General features: G+C 37.2%; 1 protein-coding gene across 2 annotated transcripts in view; it reads left to right on the top strand.

Annotated features, from left to right (window-relative positions):
- Nucleotides 1–17,660, top strand: part of DPYD (dihydropyrimidine dehydrogenase) — a 338,238-nt gene that overhangs the window by 234,501 nt on the left and 86,077 nt on the right. For both annotated transcript variants that reach the window (XM_027740750.2, XM_039378355.1), the window contains 2 exons: nt 13,189–13,309; nt 14,152–14,271. In XM_027740750.2, coding sequence (XP_027596551.1) covers nt 13,189–13,309; nt 14,152–14,271 — 241 coding nt within the window. The remainder of the gene's footprint in view (nt 1–13,188; nt 13,310–14,151; nt 14,272–17,660) is intronic.

Genomic DNA, 17,660 nt, shown 5'->3' on the forward strand with positions numbered 1-17,660 from the left:
TGTCATTCTTTGTTGTCCAGATGAAACCCCAGGTCTAATAACTGTAATGTGTATATCCCTAGAAACATTAAAATAAGATCAATTAGGATGATTGATACTCAAAGCCTTCAAAAATATCAGTGTTATTGTCACTATTAGTATCAGTGACATTATCACCAGTATCCTTGGCCTAGTGGAGAGTAAAAAACAATGGATGGAATAAAAGAGCAGCCTACAGCTGCAGTGACAAAAGATGGTGACAAAAATGCTACAAGAGTAGCTACAAAGAGGGAAAGATAATTCTCTGTCATGTCAGATGATATAGCAAGAGGCAAATTCCAGACTGAGTATTTCAAGTTGTGTCTTATGAAAAAATTCTGCAAGAAGGTGATGGAGTTCAGGAACATGTTGTGTGGTGACCCGTGTACTTTCCATCCCTGGAGCTTTTAGGGCTCAGACAGGCAAAACCACGGCCACACCTCACTGGTGTTGGTGCTAGTCCCACTCAGAGTGGGAGCCTGGCCAAACTGCCCTCCTGCAGTCCATATCTGTGGTTCTGTGGGTTCACCCTGTTCAATTCCTACCCAAAGGTACTGCATTGCTTGTATCAGGAGTAGGAAATGAGTAGTGGACAAAAGGAAGCACAAGGATTTACCTATTCACTTAGGGTGAGGTAATCAGTATGAACAAGGAGATCTGAAGTCAAAAGCAACAAATCTCATATTCAAAGATCTCAGCCTAAGTTCAAGAACAGAGATTCTTTATACTGTAAGCAAATATTTTAAAAGTTAAAAACATCCTGGCATATAAGTATTTCTTATTGATTTGCCATACCTTCTAACCTTCAAAATATAAAAAAATCTTTGCTTATCTCAGCATTTAAGTTCTAGGTTTGGGGTTTTTTAATTGATATTGAAAGCGGAATGTGTATGTCTCTTGTGAGCACTGAAATCCAGATCCTGGTGGTTTAACTATTCAGATCATATGTAAAATGAATTTGTTTTGTGGTTCTTTACTTACCTTTATTTTCATTTTACTTCAGCTATAGTTGCTACAGCCTCTGCTGCTGGCTGAGTTTATGTTTATTGCCTGCAATTAGGAGGCACGTTTCATAAAAGCCTACATTGCCTCATTCAGAAGATGACAAATCTGTCAAAAACAAAAAGCAAAAAAACCCCAAAGCCCTGGTTACTCTGCAAAGATGAGAGCTGGCTGCATGGCACAATTAGATTTACTCTGCTGTACCTTGGAAATAGGAAAGATGAGGCTGCTTTTTAATTGAAGTGCGCAGCATAGCATGCTAATTCGTTGTTGCTCTGCCAGCAAGGAGCTTGAAGTATTTTAAATAAATGGTGCCCCAAACAGAATTTGATTATATCTGTGTTCATGTGACATTCTACTATCAGCCTACAATAATATGCTGGTTAAGTATAATTCACTGAGTCCTGCAGGCAGTATCAGTTCTCTCTCTTCTTTATCAGTTATTGTAGTGAATTAATGCCAAGTACAGCTACACTGGGCTATGGAACACGGAACATTAGCACCCAAAATCCAGTGTAAACCAGTATACTTAAAGTGACGTTTGTGTTGGTGTTTGCAGTGAAGTTTCATGATTTAGTCTTGTTCTCTTCCATTGGCCACTTTCATCCATTTTGGCTGGATTGTAAGAATTTAAGTGCTAGCTGATCTCAGTGTCTTTTGTCTGGCACTGCCCTCTGTTGCTTTGGGGCATATTTCAACCCAATGACCTGTTTCAGTCACGTTTCTCAGAGTCAAAACTCTTTCAAATATACTGTATACAAGTTTCATAAAACTAGGCAGCTAGGTAGGGGAGAGAAATTGTCAGCTGCCCAACTAATGGATATGGATATGAATAGGAACCTTGGTAGTTCAGCTGAGGGAAAAACTCAGGCAGAGGCAAGAAATTCAGTCGCAAGCTCTTCGGGAACAAGGATTCCTTGGTTCAGGCAGTGATGCTGTTACTCTGTGTGTGCAGAGATGTGCTATGCTGGGTGTTGTTTTGCTGGGAGGGAATCTGGGGTGTTCAAGGATGCTGCTGATTGCCTCCTCCAACTCCTGCAAATGTAGATCTAAGCACGCTCTTTTGCAGGCCAGGAGATGTATTTTGTGGACTTAGGTTCCTGGTCCCACACTGGTCATGGTCAAACATGGTACTTTATGATAATTCGGTTTTGTTGTTTAACCTCTTTGGATTACTTTTTTCACCTTCCCTACTTTCAGATGTGTCTGTTTCTTTTCCTTTTCCATTCATTCCTTCTTTAAAACTTTCCTCATAAACTAAACCCTTTGCTGAGTTGCTTCCAAAGTAACAGTTGATTCATGAGCTATTTCACTGGAAATCTGTGCAGGAAAAGCTTGATGACTTTATGGTCACCTTCCTCTGGTACCTGAGGATTCATTTTCTTTTCTGTTGCCCTTGCAAGATTCAGGTGTGATTAAATGTTGTGATTTAAATGGATTTCTTCCATGTGTCCTTTATGTCCTCATATATTCAATTTTTTGTAGTATGTAAAAAAAGACAATACTTAATAATGAATCATGACAGTTAATTGGTGTTTTGTCTTAAGAATTCTTCTTTCATACACTCAAGAAGAAATGAATTAAGATCCAAAGTTTAATAAATTCATCCTCAGAACACTATTCTGTAATTTTATATTGTGGTTTGACAACATTTAATCCACTTTTATTGCTTTGAAGGATTTTTAATTGAATTACTCAAAAGACAAAATGGAAAATAAAAAGGGATTATAAATAGGACAGTAATGTTAACAGCACTACCAACTTGCTGAAATTTTTTAATGACATGCTATGGCTGTTAATAAGATTTTAAATACTGTTTATGTGTGGTGACTTATATTTATGTATGGAAAGCATTCTCTGCGGAATATATTTAGAAAATATAATATAATGCATTAGAAAATGTAAAGGTGATTCTCTTTCCTTGGAAATCATGAAGACATGAAAGCGATTTGAGGATACCTTTATTTTTAGTCTCACATTTCTGCTGAAATTCACATTATGTTTGACAGGTGTCACAATGAAGATTAGTTTGACCAAAATATCACTGACCTGCCACTGTTTAAAAAGGAAACAAAAAGATCTTGGCTATTTTAATAAGACTTCAGTAGTCTAACTACAATGAAGCATATAGTGAGTGGTTCCTGTAAAGAGACAAAACCATTATTTTTTTTAAACCAAATGGCAACCTATACTTGTTTTTGAAATTGTATTTAATGCCCTGAGAACTTTTCAGAAAAGGGAATTGTAGAAAACTCGGGCAAGCATATTTCTGTGGTTAAATGTCCAGACCCTGTGGATTGCCTTTGGATATGTGGTTGCAGCATAAAGTTATTGCAGTTTTTCATAACGATGGTATCTGGTAAACAGGATTTATTGGAAAGGAAATGATCACCAACAAGTAAGTGTTGAGGTAAGATAAAATATTTTAAGGTTGTTTATCTTGGTGTACAATAAAAGTTATTCACACAGTGCACATTAATAGCTTTTTCTTTCTATGATTTCAGTTTTATCCCACTGTTTGATAAAGTTAATTAACAGTGTGTTAACTAGTCTCTTCACTACCGACACAAGAATTTTCAGGACTAATGTCATACTTTTTTTACATTTTGCCTCAGCTCCTGGTAAAGTTAGACAGTTTGCTGGGAATCTTGCTCTTTACAGTAGGACAAATCTCAATACAAGACCATTTGATGATCATTTAAAAACTGAATAGCAAATTCTTCTCAGAGCATAGGTTTTACATTCCCTAATTAGGTTGTTTCAAAGGTTTATGATTTCCTCAACTATTTAGTATCTTCTGCCTCATTATTATAGGAAAGGACAGGGCTTGCCTACCTGACCACAAGAGAATGCTATTTGTAGCTGTAGTTCTCATATGTTTGGGTTCTGTGCTTCCCTTTAGAATATTTCATGTATGACGTAAACCTAATCAAATCTTTATGCCTTCTAGCAGGTGACCTCTGCATGAACTAAAGAGCTGAAATATTGTTTAATCATGCTGCATACCACTTTTTCACAGTGCTACAAGAAACATTAGTTTGGTTGGTTAGAAACAACCAAGATAAAATATTTTTGTCTGTCAGGGGTAAAAAGGCATTTTTATTAGTCAACACTTCACATATACCAATGCTGTTGATAAATAAATCTTTCCAGTTAGGATGTCTAAGAAGTTTATATTAGGTAAATGTGCAGTTTCACATTTTTCACTTAAAATGTTTAAGCCCAATTGGTTCTGGAACAAATAATTTGTTAATTTGAACTGCCAATCTGTGCATCACACTTTCAGGCAACTACTACTAATGTTTATTCTGACAACCAAAAAAAATCGTCTGACTCTCTTAATATTGCATTAAAATCAATAGCTATAAATTGTGTGATTGCTACAGTTTTAACTGACATATCTCAATGAAACAAAAGAATTTTTCCTATCATGCAAGATAACTATAAACATATATAAAAAGCCTTAAAGTTAATTTTAACAGTAGAAAGTTTTCTAAGAGTGATGTTTCTTCTGGGTGCTTAGATTAACATTTTTAAATTGAAAGTAAGTGAAACAAAACCCAAACATTCGGAACAAGGAAAAATATTATGGTTTGACCACCTACACAGAGAATCAGTTTTCAAAATAAATTCAATTGTTTCCTTGTAGTGCTGGGGAGAAAACAAAAAGCGTTTCTGTGATCTGAAAAGGAGTAATTACAAAGCTGACTAAAGGCAGCCACCAACCTTTTAAGTTGTGCTTGATCTTGACATTACTCTAATTGTTGTTCTAACTCCCAACGCAAATATATGTTTTGTACTTTTGTTTACTGGTCAATCAAAAATCTACAGCTCATTTTTGACCTTGTCTGCACATTGGTTTTCAGTCATGAGGTGTGACATTATCAAAGAAGGGATATAGGAGTGCCATGCTGCTAATAAGGTGTCCAAAGTGGATCATCAACACAGCACTTTGATAAATGTGTTCTTGAGACTGGATACTGACCTGTGTTAAAATTGACAGCTTTTAGATGTGATATGTTAATACCTGTTGGAGCGGGTTCTTTTTGTTTGGGGGTGGTTTTTTGTCTGTGTTTTGACGTACTGTTAAGCATCGTTCATTTGTGCAGGTCCAGTAGTGTAGTACAATAAAGAAACGCTGCAACAACTTATTGTTCTTTTTTTTTATTTGGAATAGACTGAGGTGATCAAAGGCTATTTTTCTTGTGCTTTTAACATCTTTCAAAGGTTCTAATTGTAGAGCTGAAGTAGGGAGAAATAGTTATTTTGATACCAAAGGAGAGTAAGACAGAAGAGGGAAATGGGGGTCTGCTAAAATTGAAATTCTGATTCTGTAAAAACCTTTTATGTGTCTTTTCAGGATTATTTGGTTGAACACATTTAAATTTATAGTTCTGTTCTTTTATTTGCACCAGTTTGTTCTTCCAGTTTTTCAAAGTAGCCTGAGAAGAACCTGTGACTCCTTTGAGAAATAGCAACCACAGTAGTGTCACAATCTCATGCTGACTTTTCTCAATACCCATTGTTATCTCTCTCAGTATAGACAGGGTCTCAGAGCTTTGACTTCTCAGCTCAGCCATGACCAAAGCCTGGACCTAATCCAGAGTGACTTGATTTTGTCCAGTGACACATTGGTATCACTGAAAGAAAAGGAGAATCTCAATTAGGCTCCCCCAAGTGGAACTTTGAGTGACTGATCAGAAGAGCAACTGATCAAATCGTGACAACATTCTTGCAGCTTTACTATAAATTAATAAAATCCAAGTATCTAAGAATGGAGCTAGGTGGCAGGAGTTTTTTAGGTCTTACAACTTACCACGGCGGTGGGGGGGAAATTGAATCAAGTCTCCCAGCTCTTGCTTAGATTTTTACTTTGATGAAAACATCTATGAGTTGGGAGTCATTACTCTCTATAAATATTTTTTTAAATCAAATTAAAATACAGGATAAAAATACAGTCTTTACATTGTCTCAAGTGGTAATGTTTTTGTCTGAGTGAAAAGACTATAGGCAAAAGAAAGAATATAAAAACTATATTTTCAAAGCTATACTTCTGCATCTTAATCTGCAGTATTTTGTAAGCAAAAATGTGCTTGTTTCACTAGTAGGACTTGTTTAGTTAAATAAGATATCTTTTCAGTTTAAAAATATTACAGGTTTTGTTCAAATTATAAAGAGAACATTTTACTATGTAGAAACAACATAAATGTCTTAATTTACCCAGTAGACTTGTTTTAAAAGACTTTCTTAAGTAAAGGAGCATTTTAGAGTATGTAAGAGAGTAAAAAATAAATATGTCCTTGAATTAAACCAGTGAGCAGTAGTCTCAGTGCGTATTGTTGCTATGGTAGTTTAGTTAAATGGTAACTATGTGAAATTTGCTTCATTTTTCTCATCTGAATCTCTGATCTTTTAGCAGTTCTTCCCCCAGAAAAACCCTCTACAACATCCCTTCATATTGAAAAGACCTCTTGTTTCAAAGTACAAGTTAATCAAAAAAAGCTGAAGGCCTAAACTGGAATGAAACATTTTTATCCTACTGGAACAAAATATGAAATTATCCATTTTTGGATGTTTTTGAATTTTTATCCTGAATAGGATTTTTCTGTACCATTTTATTGAAGATATTTAATGAGCTTTTGAAATTTGGGGTTTTTCTGTTTGTTTGTTTTGGCTCAACTAGTATACCTAGGATCTCATGCAAAAAAACAATGCAACTGCAAAAGGGTCGTGAATTCCCATACCGCCGTTATCTCTAAAAGTTTATTTTGTGACATTGGTTTCACATCACATCATATCATGGATTCTTGCCAGAAGGATATAAACTCTCAACCAGCAGCTACATTTTTGTGAGACTGACCAGGCTAACCCAAAGCCTCTGAAGTAATTTGGGCATTTTTTTTTAATTTTTCCTAATATATGTGGATAGCTTCACATACAACTGTGAAAACTGTTATTCCTGCCTTAGGTTAAACTGCCTCATTTCTTTCTTCTTGACAGCTGCGGTCAATAGATGTTGACCAAAAGCTGTCAAATTTCCTGAGAAATGAGGAAGAATTTTTTACTCCAGATGAGAAGTGGAGAGTTATTCGTCTTCCATCCTGGGAAATCCTTCCCTTTTTTTGACAGGCTTTAAAAGAATTGTTAGCTTTAATTAAGTTTGAAATGGGACAAATGCACAACCTAAGAAGACAGTAAGAAGACAGTAAAATTAACCATGAGATTCTGCAATGGTGACTCTTTTGCTATACTGATTGACTGCAATTCTGTATTTAGGTACTGTGGAAATTTTGTGTAGGTTTAGAGAGAGGCAGTTTTATGAAGACAGGGTTGGGCCTCTCATAGGAGGAGGGAGAAAAGAACTGTGGAAAAGATCAATAGTAATATATATATATATATTAAAAAAAAGTGGTGAAAGCTAAAGATACTGATTTGCGATCTTTTAAACTGGAATTCCCCTACTTTTACTTTTTCTTCATATTTTAAGGAACTCTCTCCTTTTCTCATCCTTGGAAAATTTATCTACTGTTCAGAATGAGGAAGTTAACTGTAAAACATTTTTTCATATGAAAAATTCCTCTAATGATAATAGGTATAAGGGGATACAAAATCTTTCTGAAGAGCCAGTTTAGAAAGAAAATCTGCCATGAGAAGAATGCAACGATGAGGGACTCTCGATGCAACTTGCCTACTAACTGTAATATAAGGAATCCCATGTCTGTTAATAAAAAGACAAAATAAGTCCTCTGTAACTTACTGTCAGTATTTAAAATTGCAAACATGCTGAAATAATGCATGATTTAGCTATAAAACTCATTGGCAAGAGATATATATGAGAATAGGTATGTGGCCATCAAAGACTTTTATGTATGAGGCAGATGAGACTTACGCTTGCGTTAAATACAATAAAGTATTTTAATTTCTGCAACTCTTTGTTTAGGTCATTTTAATCAGTGATAGATGAAGTTTGAGGAGTTTACCCACAAAGTCTTAATGAATCTTGCAACACTCTTTGTGCCATCTAGAACTTCCCAGCACAGTCAGGATAATGGGTTTGCACAAATCATCGGTGTGACCTGTGATGATAAATCCGGTAGTCCTATGTAAGAAAGCCTTCATACATATGTAAAGTCAGCATTTTGTCTGAGAAAAGTTATGTTTTCATACTTTCCACAACTGCACAAGTCCTTGTCCTGTTCTCAGTGAGACAGAACTGCTACCATTATTTATGGTCCATTTTATGTGGCACTAATTAGACAAGATCAGCTAATGTGCTCTACTTAGTGGTAACCTTTCTTATTAAGGTTTTGGGGGAACAAGTTTATTTTTATGACATCTTTCAGACTGACATTTGTATTCTTTATATGTGCACACACACATATGTACACGCTCTCACACGTATGTGCTTCCTGAGGACTATTTGCATAGTTAGGAAACACATGTTTGTTACCCTAAAGTAGTTATATTTCTATCTTTTGCATTACTCAAGTAGTCTGAAAAACTATTTAAATTCAAGTATGAAAAATATTTCTGTTGTTACTGGGGAGAGTGTCTCACAGTTATTCCAAATTATTCCAATTATCTATGGTATTCCAAAGAATCAAGTGCAGTTTCTGCCAGACAAACCTTTTTGGGGCCTTATGCAAATGATTTAGTGAAAACTGGGCACCAAAGCAAGGTGAGTTGTAGGAGGTGCACCTCAGGCTATCTGACTTTCCTCTCTCCATTTATTGAACGAGTATAATAGCGCTTTCTTACCTCAGAGAGGTGTTCTGGATACGGTGTAAATATTGTGCAGTAACGGGATAGTGTAAAAATGAGAACCCTGCAAGAACATTGAAAACAGGTCACAATAAACATTTCCAAAAATCTGCAGCCAGACATTTATGTGGTAATCTCATCATGGTTTTGTTTCTTTCCATGAAACACAAGGAGAGGTGACCTACTCCATGCACAGCATTTTCATGCTCCTTTTTAAATATGCAGGATGTATCTGCCTTGGGGGTGATAGGCCAGGGGATTCATCTCATTACTGATGCCAAATGCAATCAGTAGACAACTTGCTGCTTTAATTTCTGAGGTCTTATAGTTATGGTTGTAGTTAAGCTTATCATGTGATCATTTAGAAAAAAAGGTGAATGGTTGTTTTTCCTCTAGTATATCTACCCATTGGCAATGAGTAGTTAGGATTAAAAGCTCCATCTAGCCCAAGGCTATAATGAATATTCAGGAAAAATGATTCTGTACTGCTGCTTAGGGAAGTAAAAAGACAACCCCTGTAACATTCAAATCTCCTGTGCCTTTGGAATAAACAAGCAATATTTGATTAAGAACAGGAAGACAGAAGACACGCTGATGTACAGCTCATACCAAAAGAGACTATATATGGTATTAAATTGCCAACAGATTCCTGTAGGTACACTGCATGAATCAATATTATCTTTTAGCTGATGTTAATTTTACCAAGCTTTTATTTAGATAGGGTTTGTTTAAAAAAAAATAAAAATACAGCAGATTAATGAAGTGTGGTAGCAATGGATGTCACAGTCCATTGAAGCATTTGTTCATTCTTCTGGATTGACACACAGTGCAAAATTATGCTACACATTCTGTAACAATCTCACTGTATCATTGTTAATAAGAGAACCAACAAACCTAGTTATGTGTAATGAAAGAAGATAATTTATAGCAACATGGTAGACTCTGAACCAAAAGCATTACTAAATGTACTAAATTAAGCAGAATAGTATTTTATTTAGTTGATATTGTTGATTTTGCAAATACAAATGCCCATCTGTTTTTACAGCTTATGTTATTGCATTTTACTTATCAAGCCATTTAGAAAATATTTCTTAACTATGCAGGCTTCATCAACCACTTTATCAATGATAAAAGCTGCAGGCACTTTTGTAAAGTTGGATTGGGATAAAAAAAGATATTTATGTTGTATTAGGAGTGACAGGTATTTTTTATAATGTGATTTACAGACCTCAAGATTCGTTCTTTCACAAGTTATATGCTTATCCCTGAAAGTTTTATAAGTCCAACCTCTGCTTAGAATCAGTAAAACCAATTTGTAAATTGGGGTCAGTCTTTCAGAAATCCAGGTAGGTGGGAGGCCCTCAATCAGCGGAATTAATTAGGCAAAATAAAGCCCGTACATAACCTCTTCAAAACTAGTTTTTGGTATCATGCTACTCATGTTGTTGAATTTGAACCCAAGTTTAAAACTTTGCTGAATATGACAAATTAATATTCTCAGAAATCTGAAGTTTTGAACTGCATTTCTTTAGTCAATGATTGCATTTAGAAGTAAATTCTCTATTTCTAATCACTTTAATGTTTCTCAAAATTTGTGTTCTTGTGTGACCTCTGCAAATTGTTCTTAGTCTAAAGGCAGATATCTGTGAAGAGGTTGTGCACCACCCAGTGAACTTCTCATGGTTTATATAAATGTAGTTTATTCATTTCCTATGAAAATTAGCTGTCCATTGACATGAGGATCTTTTGTTTTCAACCATCTGAATGCTTATGATGCATTTTTCCAAGTCCTCAGTGCAAATATAGTAGAGAATTATGAAATTTATAAATTAACAAATAACTTTTCTGAATTATCTAAAGAAGAAAATGAGAGTTAAAAAATAAAACCAGACGTGGATATTATTACTTTTTGAGAATATGTTAGTTGCCTGTAGAGCACTGGTATTCTCGTGGAGTGACTTCATGGCATAGAAGTCCCTCTGGCAGCAGGGAAGCTTAGTCTGTGACCACTGGGGTGAGGGGAGAGAGGATGGGCTGAGGTGGCTCACTGGTGTTGACCACTGCAATGGGAGGAATCTGAGCAGGAGGGTCTGGAGGCACAGCAGAGCAAGGAGGTGGAGGAGGAGGGTAGAAAATGGATCATCTGGGTGCTCCATCAGGACTCGCACTGAAAAGGGAAGCAGCGAGATACATTATGCTTGTGTGTGTGTGTTTTGGGTGTGGTGCAAGGGTAAACAGTAGTTTTTTAAAGTTAGCCAGTATTATCTTCATGTGATATTTATTTCAAGAGCAAATAAATTAGATAAAATATTACGGGAGAAAAAAATCACCTTTAGAAATACCTTTTTCAGTCCAAAATTGTCAAATTTAATGGAAATTCTAATTTTTTGTATAAAATTTATCACCTTTCCACTGTCTGTCTCACTATACAGCAAAGCACTGTGTTCACTTTTGTTTCATTTTTTTGTATGTTTCCTCACTAAACATTCCTATTTTTTCCTTCAGTTGAATTTTCAAATTATTTTCCTATTAATTTACCTGTGGTTTTATTGGTAACAAAAATGGGCAGTTTTCCAAGGCTGATACAAGTGAACCTTTTAAGGGCTTTGTCTAGTCGTGTGCCGTGCAATCAGATATTTGAACTGTTTATTAACTTGAGAAATAGAAGACTGTTCCATTGCATTCATTGCATTAATCTTGGTGTGTGAGAAGCAGAATGATTGAAAATAAAGATCTTTACTTACTTTTGGAGAAAAAAAAAATTAGTCAATTATTATTTATTAAGAAAGACAAACTAGGGTGAAAATTGGTTTTGTCTGAAAGACATCTCTGAACAAGTTATTCAGTGTAGATTAAAATAATTGTATTTTTTAAAGCATTAGTGTGTGTAGGAGTAAGAATTTTTATGGCAGCACTGTAAGCACAATGAAGTCAGCATAATGAGTTATGTGGTGCCAACATCCTGAACGTTATTACAAGGATTTCTGAGAAGAATTAACATAAAGGATATACAATTCATGTCTTCTAGAGGGACTATCATTTCTGCATTGGGCCTCAAGGAAATTCAAAACAGAAATGAAAGTCAAAGATGCAACTACTTTCGTACTGCTGGTGCAGCGTTCATACATATTTCATGGAAGCTGCATGGGCGGGGAGATCACCGTTTTTATAGGAATGGCACAGCTAAGTCTTAGGGTTTTACTGTTCATGTCAAGCACTGTGTTCTTTCTAGGAACACAGCCCGTGGGGTTTTTTGTTTGTATGTAACCATTGGTGTAAAAAGAACAAACAACAGGGGGATAGTTCCTGTGTGTTCACTAGACTGGCAACCTTGCTGTCCACCAGATTGTTTTAAACTAAACTTCATTTAGTCCCGTCCCTTTCTCAGTCACTACATAGCAATCCAGGTTTCTGAGTTTTTACAATATCCAAATGGGAGGAAATAATTAATATATGACATTTAATTATCTGAGTGATAAAGACTTAGTAAATGTAAAAAATTGCTGCAGTACCAAATAACCGAATCATAGGTAATACTTGTTGTAAATCCTAAATCTTGTGATAGCACCATTCAATTTTTAACCAGAACATGCACCATATTCTACATGGATCAGTATTGCAAACTTTAAGGTATTTGTTGAAGAGCATTATCAATTGGCAACAGAAAAAAAAAGAAGAACCCATACTAGGAGTTACATTGAACAACAACCATTACATGCACCAGATGCAGATGTTAGTTCCACTGAGCTATTCTCAATGGAAAGGATAGTTGATTACTGTCTACATTAGACCTATTCCTTAAGGGAAGTAAATGCCTGGAAATCAGGAAAAGCCAACACTCGAAGATTTTGATTTCTGGCTTTAACAGAGAAGTTTTTGATCTTTCATTTACAGTGTGGCCATCCTGAGCTATTCTCAGAGTTCAGAAATGCTGAATTGTGTTCTGATAGCCCTAGAACCTCGATTCATCCTTGTTGTTCTGATCAAGGCATAATCATCCAATGCTTCAGGTTCACATTATTCCATAGGATACTGCTTAGTTTTAGTATACCTTACATAGAGTGAGTCATTAAAACTGAAAAGTAAATTTTGAAATAAATAGGTAAAGAAAATCTCTGTCATCCAAAATAGCGTTTTCCTCTCTCTGGGAAGGGAATGTTTTGTGATATTTTTGTCTTTTTGAAAAAAAAATTATTTTTTTCTTATGCACTAACCTTTCTGTATTGGATTTGCAGTTATTCGATGTGTCTGAAATAAGTTAACTAATGAGGCAAGGTTCAGTTCTGATGTGCAATTTCACAAAATTGCAGTATAGCCACTTATAGCAAAGTTTTCTATTTCCTTGATGTACCTTTTGTTCATATTACTTTTAATTATGTTCTGTATTTATCTGACCTATTTGAACAGGATCCAGAGCTGGTACGGAACATCTGTCGCTGGGTTAGACAAGCTGTTCAAATTCCTTTCTTTGCCAAGCTGACCCCAAATGTCACTGATATTGTGAATATTGCAACGGCTGCGCAGGAAGGTGAGTGACTCCAGTGCACAAGCTGTGCAGATTTACGAATTTACTGGATGGGATATGATAGGAGTGTTACTGGAATAACAGAATCTAATATGAAAATAGCTTGTTTGATCTATTTAGAATAAGCACAACGATCAAAGGTCCATGCATCTAAAATATAGCAATATGTGAAGAGAACCATGGTAGACTGTTAACAATAAATTGTATATGTTTGTCTGTGTTTGCCTGCACGCTCTTACTTCTGTCATATTTATGTTTACCATACCACTGTTAATTCCCCTATTCCTGTATTTAGTAGTAAAAATTACATGTGTGTCCTGAGAAAACAAAAATACACCATTTCAAGCTGTATTTTTTTTTTCTTTAGAGCTTAAAGTACAACATGAGAGGAAGTAAGTTTGCAAGTAGGTGCATTAATCTGTCACTTAGAACCGTGGTCATTGTTTCTGTGTCACACTGTCTTGCTGCTCAGAAGCTTGCAGGAGGTGGCCCCTGTCCTGGGGTACCCTCAGGTCATGAACAACCACTCTATCAAGTTCTGGCCCACACAACTGAAGGGCAGAGATGTGCCTGTCAGCCCCAGTGTTTTGCACATGCTGTCTTACAGCCCTTACAGCTCTTTCAACTAATACAGCCTGCCTTGAAGCTAATGCTAAATTTATCAGCCCAGGATTGGTCTTAAGGACCTTTTTGCGCATCTGCTTGCAGTTTGTTGCCTTTACCCTTCAGTTCTTTATTTGAATTCCTAGTTATTTCAGAGTTTCACAGGTTTTCTCTTGTATTTTTTCCTCTCTTGTTCTTATACACATGATTTAACAAAAAGTGACTGACCTTTTCTTTCACAGGTGGCGCAGATGGTGTTACAGCCACCAACACTGTGTCAGGACTGATGGGACTGAAAGCAGACAGCACACCTTGGCCAGCAGTTGGTAGAGGACTGAGGACCACATATGGTGGGATGTCAGGTAGGTGTTGCCCTTTTTGATGCGTGGTACTTCCTTGGAGGCTTTCAAAACATCAGGAGGTCCTTGTAGTGGGCTAGAATATCATGTCTGCAGTCGCACCGAGTCCTTAAAGCTCACTGCTGGTCAGTGTTTCTAAGTCATGACAGATGGAACAGATTAAGTGTGAAGGCTCTTGGGTTGCCCTTTCCTTAATGGTAAAGCACTGCATCAGAATACTGTGATAGGGTCACTGGAGAGGGAAGGAAATCTCTTCCCTCGCGACCCTCGCTTTTCCTCAAATTTTTCATCCTGTCACAATTGTCAGGCCCCACGTTAGACAGAGGCTAATGAAAGGGCATCGCAGGGGGAAATATCAACAATCCAAATGCAGTATATGTTTCATAGCCCGATCTCCAGCCTTTCTCCCTCCTTCCCACTGAGTGCACCTCTTCCAGGGATGTTATTTCCTCCTCTTCACACTGTGGTAAAAATGATAGACAGTATTACGCAAATATATGCATATTTTTGTAGCCTATTCCTCAAGATATACAAGAATATCTTGTGTAGGCCATACTTTTAAGTCCTGCTTCACAGTTTAATTTTCAAACCAGCAGCAAAACTTTTACACTCCTGTTCAGTGCCTGTGCACACTAATGTATTAATCTATTGACCCTGTGCGCTCTGTTGCTGTGACAACACGAACTTGGGCCCTGCAAAGACAATGCTGTGAGCTTCTTGACTTTACTGGTATGGAGATTAGTCTCCTTGGTGATAGAGGTAGCAGTAAATATACATAACAGAAGTAGTAGCGTCCTCCTGATTGAGTCAAATGCTATTCTATCAGACCCATCTCCTACCTCACCCCAAAAACATAATTGGAGGAGACTGGACAGGCAAAAAGGTTCTTTATTTTATGTGACTGGTGTTACCCTTAGAGAACCATAAGAAATGTAGCAAAAGGTAACTTTTAAACAAACTTTAATTCAGATGAGTGTATTCAGTGGCAAATTGTGTTATTGCCTTAGATAGCTACATGGAATTTGAAATTTTTTATAGAATGCTGAAAAGTAAGAAAGAGATAACAATCAGAAAAAATCATTATGCCTATCACATAATGATTATTTCACAGTGACAGTCCAATAAGATGTTATATTTTAATATTATGCAAAATTGTAGGAAGAGGGGAACAAGAAGAGAACAGCTACAGCCCATTTCAATTTCTCTAGCCTGCCATGTTGACAGGAAAAGAATAAAGGAGGTCACAGTGGGTGCTGTGCATTAAAAATTAATAAAAGAACTATTGCAGTAGTATTTTATATAAGTAACACCATTCACATTTTCTCATTTAAGTTGCAATTTCTGAATATTCCTTCCTACCATAAGTCTGCCTAATAAAATCTATAAAATGACTGCATTATGAAAAGTGTGTCTCTTATGTCACGAATTTGAAACACATATGCAGTGTAAATTACAGTGGCACCTGCATGCTCAGCTGTGAGGATGTACCAGCATTTCTCTGGTTTATAATACTAAGTGGACCTGAAGAAAAGTTCTTTATTTTATTTATATATATGTGTGTGTGTATCTATGAATTTTTTTTTCCTGAAGTTTTACATGTATGAGAGGAGAGAGAAAATGACATTTTAGAATGCACCATTACCTATAACGCAAATCTGGTTATTTAAAAAATATGAAAAACGCTGGAAGTGCTGTCAATTTACTATGTTTTGGAAGAGCATAATGTAACAGACAAATATATAAACGTTTCTTGCTTAGTCGTCATCACTAGGTCCCAATCACACAACTCCTTGCACAAAAGAAAACCACAGAGCCAATAAAGTCAATTGGCTTGGCAGCATGTTATAGTACGTTTTGCTCAGTGGCCAGCTATAGCAGTATACAAATCTACAAACGTAGGAAAGCAATTTTAAATCAAGAGAGCTAGCATGCTTACAAAATGTGGGAGAGCGTGTCATCTCATCAGAGCAAGGGGCAGAGTGGCCGTACTTCTGTTCCCAGCCGTGCTACGGCTGAGACGTGTGGCCTGCAGCCAGACACTTGACCTTTCCGTGCTTTATTTCTCCTGTCTGTGGAATGGCAGTAACACCACTTACATGCCTACAGGCTTGTTGGGAAGTGCTCTGTGGTCTTGGCATGAAAGACGCTTCGTAGCGTAATGTATTGGGTTTCTATTTTGATGTGCGTAAACTTCTTGTTTTATTTTATAATCTGACAGTCAGTAAGTTTTTGTTGTTTTTTTCAAATAATGCCTCTCAAGAGAGAATTAATTTTTAAGTGAAAGTCAACACTATTATAGAAACAATGTCTAGTTCATATTCAGTGTGTTTTACCAAAGCACAGCTGGTTTATTGTGTTCTGTCATGCACAAACCTAGAGCAGATACAGCGCATAGCCAAGCTGGGTTGGGCTTTCTGGATTTTTCCATGTGCACAGATTCTGGACTAGCAGTGATGCTCACATGGCACAGAGGTACAGTGAGTGAGGCAGGAGCCCCTGACCTGCAGGGTGCCGCACTCACAGTGCTGTGTGACCATGGGTGGGTGAGGTGGGAGCTGGCCCCAGCCCTGTGGAAGTCTCAGCACAGGGTCCCCTTAGTCAGGTGTGCTGGTGAGGTGTGAAACGTACCTTGACTCAGCACTGGTGACCCAGCATTGTTCAGCTGGAATGGAGTTGCTTGCAATGGAATATTTCTGGAGTGCTGGGTTAAACTGGATTTTAGATCAGTCTGAGCTTGCTTATCTTTTTCCCTTCCTTTTTGCACATAAATCATAGGAAACTCTCTCTACCCCCAGCAGCATTGCCTACCAGTTATAAGGGTGTTCTGTCTGGAAGGGTGCTTGTGCTTCAGAGAGCAAAAATCCAAAACTGCAGCAGGGACACTTTCCTTCCTTGGTGTCGCATAGAGAAACGTACCCTTTCCCGACTGTCTGCCTTTCCCTTTGCTCCCAAGAGCCAGGGTGGAGGTGCAGTGTGCATGAGGAGGTGGCCCCCAGACACTGGAGATGAGCCACCCCAGCCCAGAACACAGCCCCTCACACCCTGAGATGAGGCCACAGGCCAGCCCCTGTCTCTGTCCGCTGGCCTGGGTCGTGTAAAAGGAAGTTGGTCTCTTAAAGGACCGACGTTCTTCAGGAGTTTATAAATTCACTGTGTCCACACGTTTCATAGTACGGTGCAGGTTTTCTTCTCCAGGTGAGTGCAAACTCCTCCGAGTTTGATGAAGGTTTCTGACAAAGCAGATAATGAAGATGTGTTAATGCCCTGGCCTAGCAGCAGCCTGACATTTTGACTTACAGGCTTTGCTGTCCTCCAGGGTTCAGAATTGTGCTCCTACCTGGCCACGTACTGAAAAAATATATTCCATATAAAATTTCCCCTCGGCCTCCTCA

Source organism: Pipra filicauda, unplaced genomic scaffold (assembly GCF_003945595.2).
Source record: "Pipra filicauda isolate LSUMZ 115617 unplaced genomic scaffold, ASM394559v2 scaffold135_size2527700_pilon, whole genome shotgun sequence".
NCBI lineage: Eukaryota > Metazoa > Chordata > Aves > Passeriformes > Pipridae > Pipra > Pipra filicauda.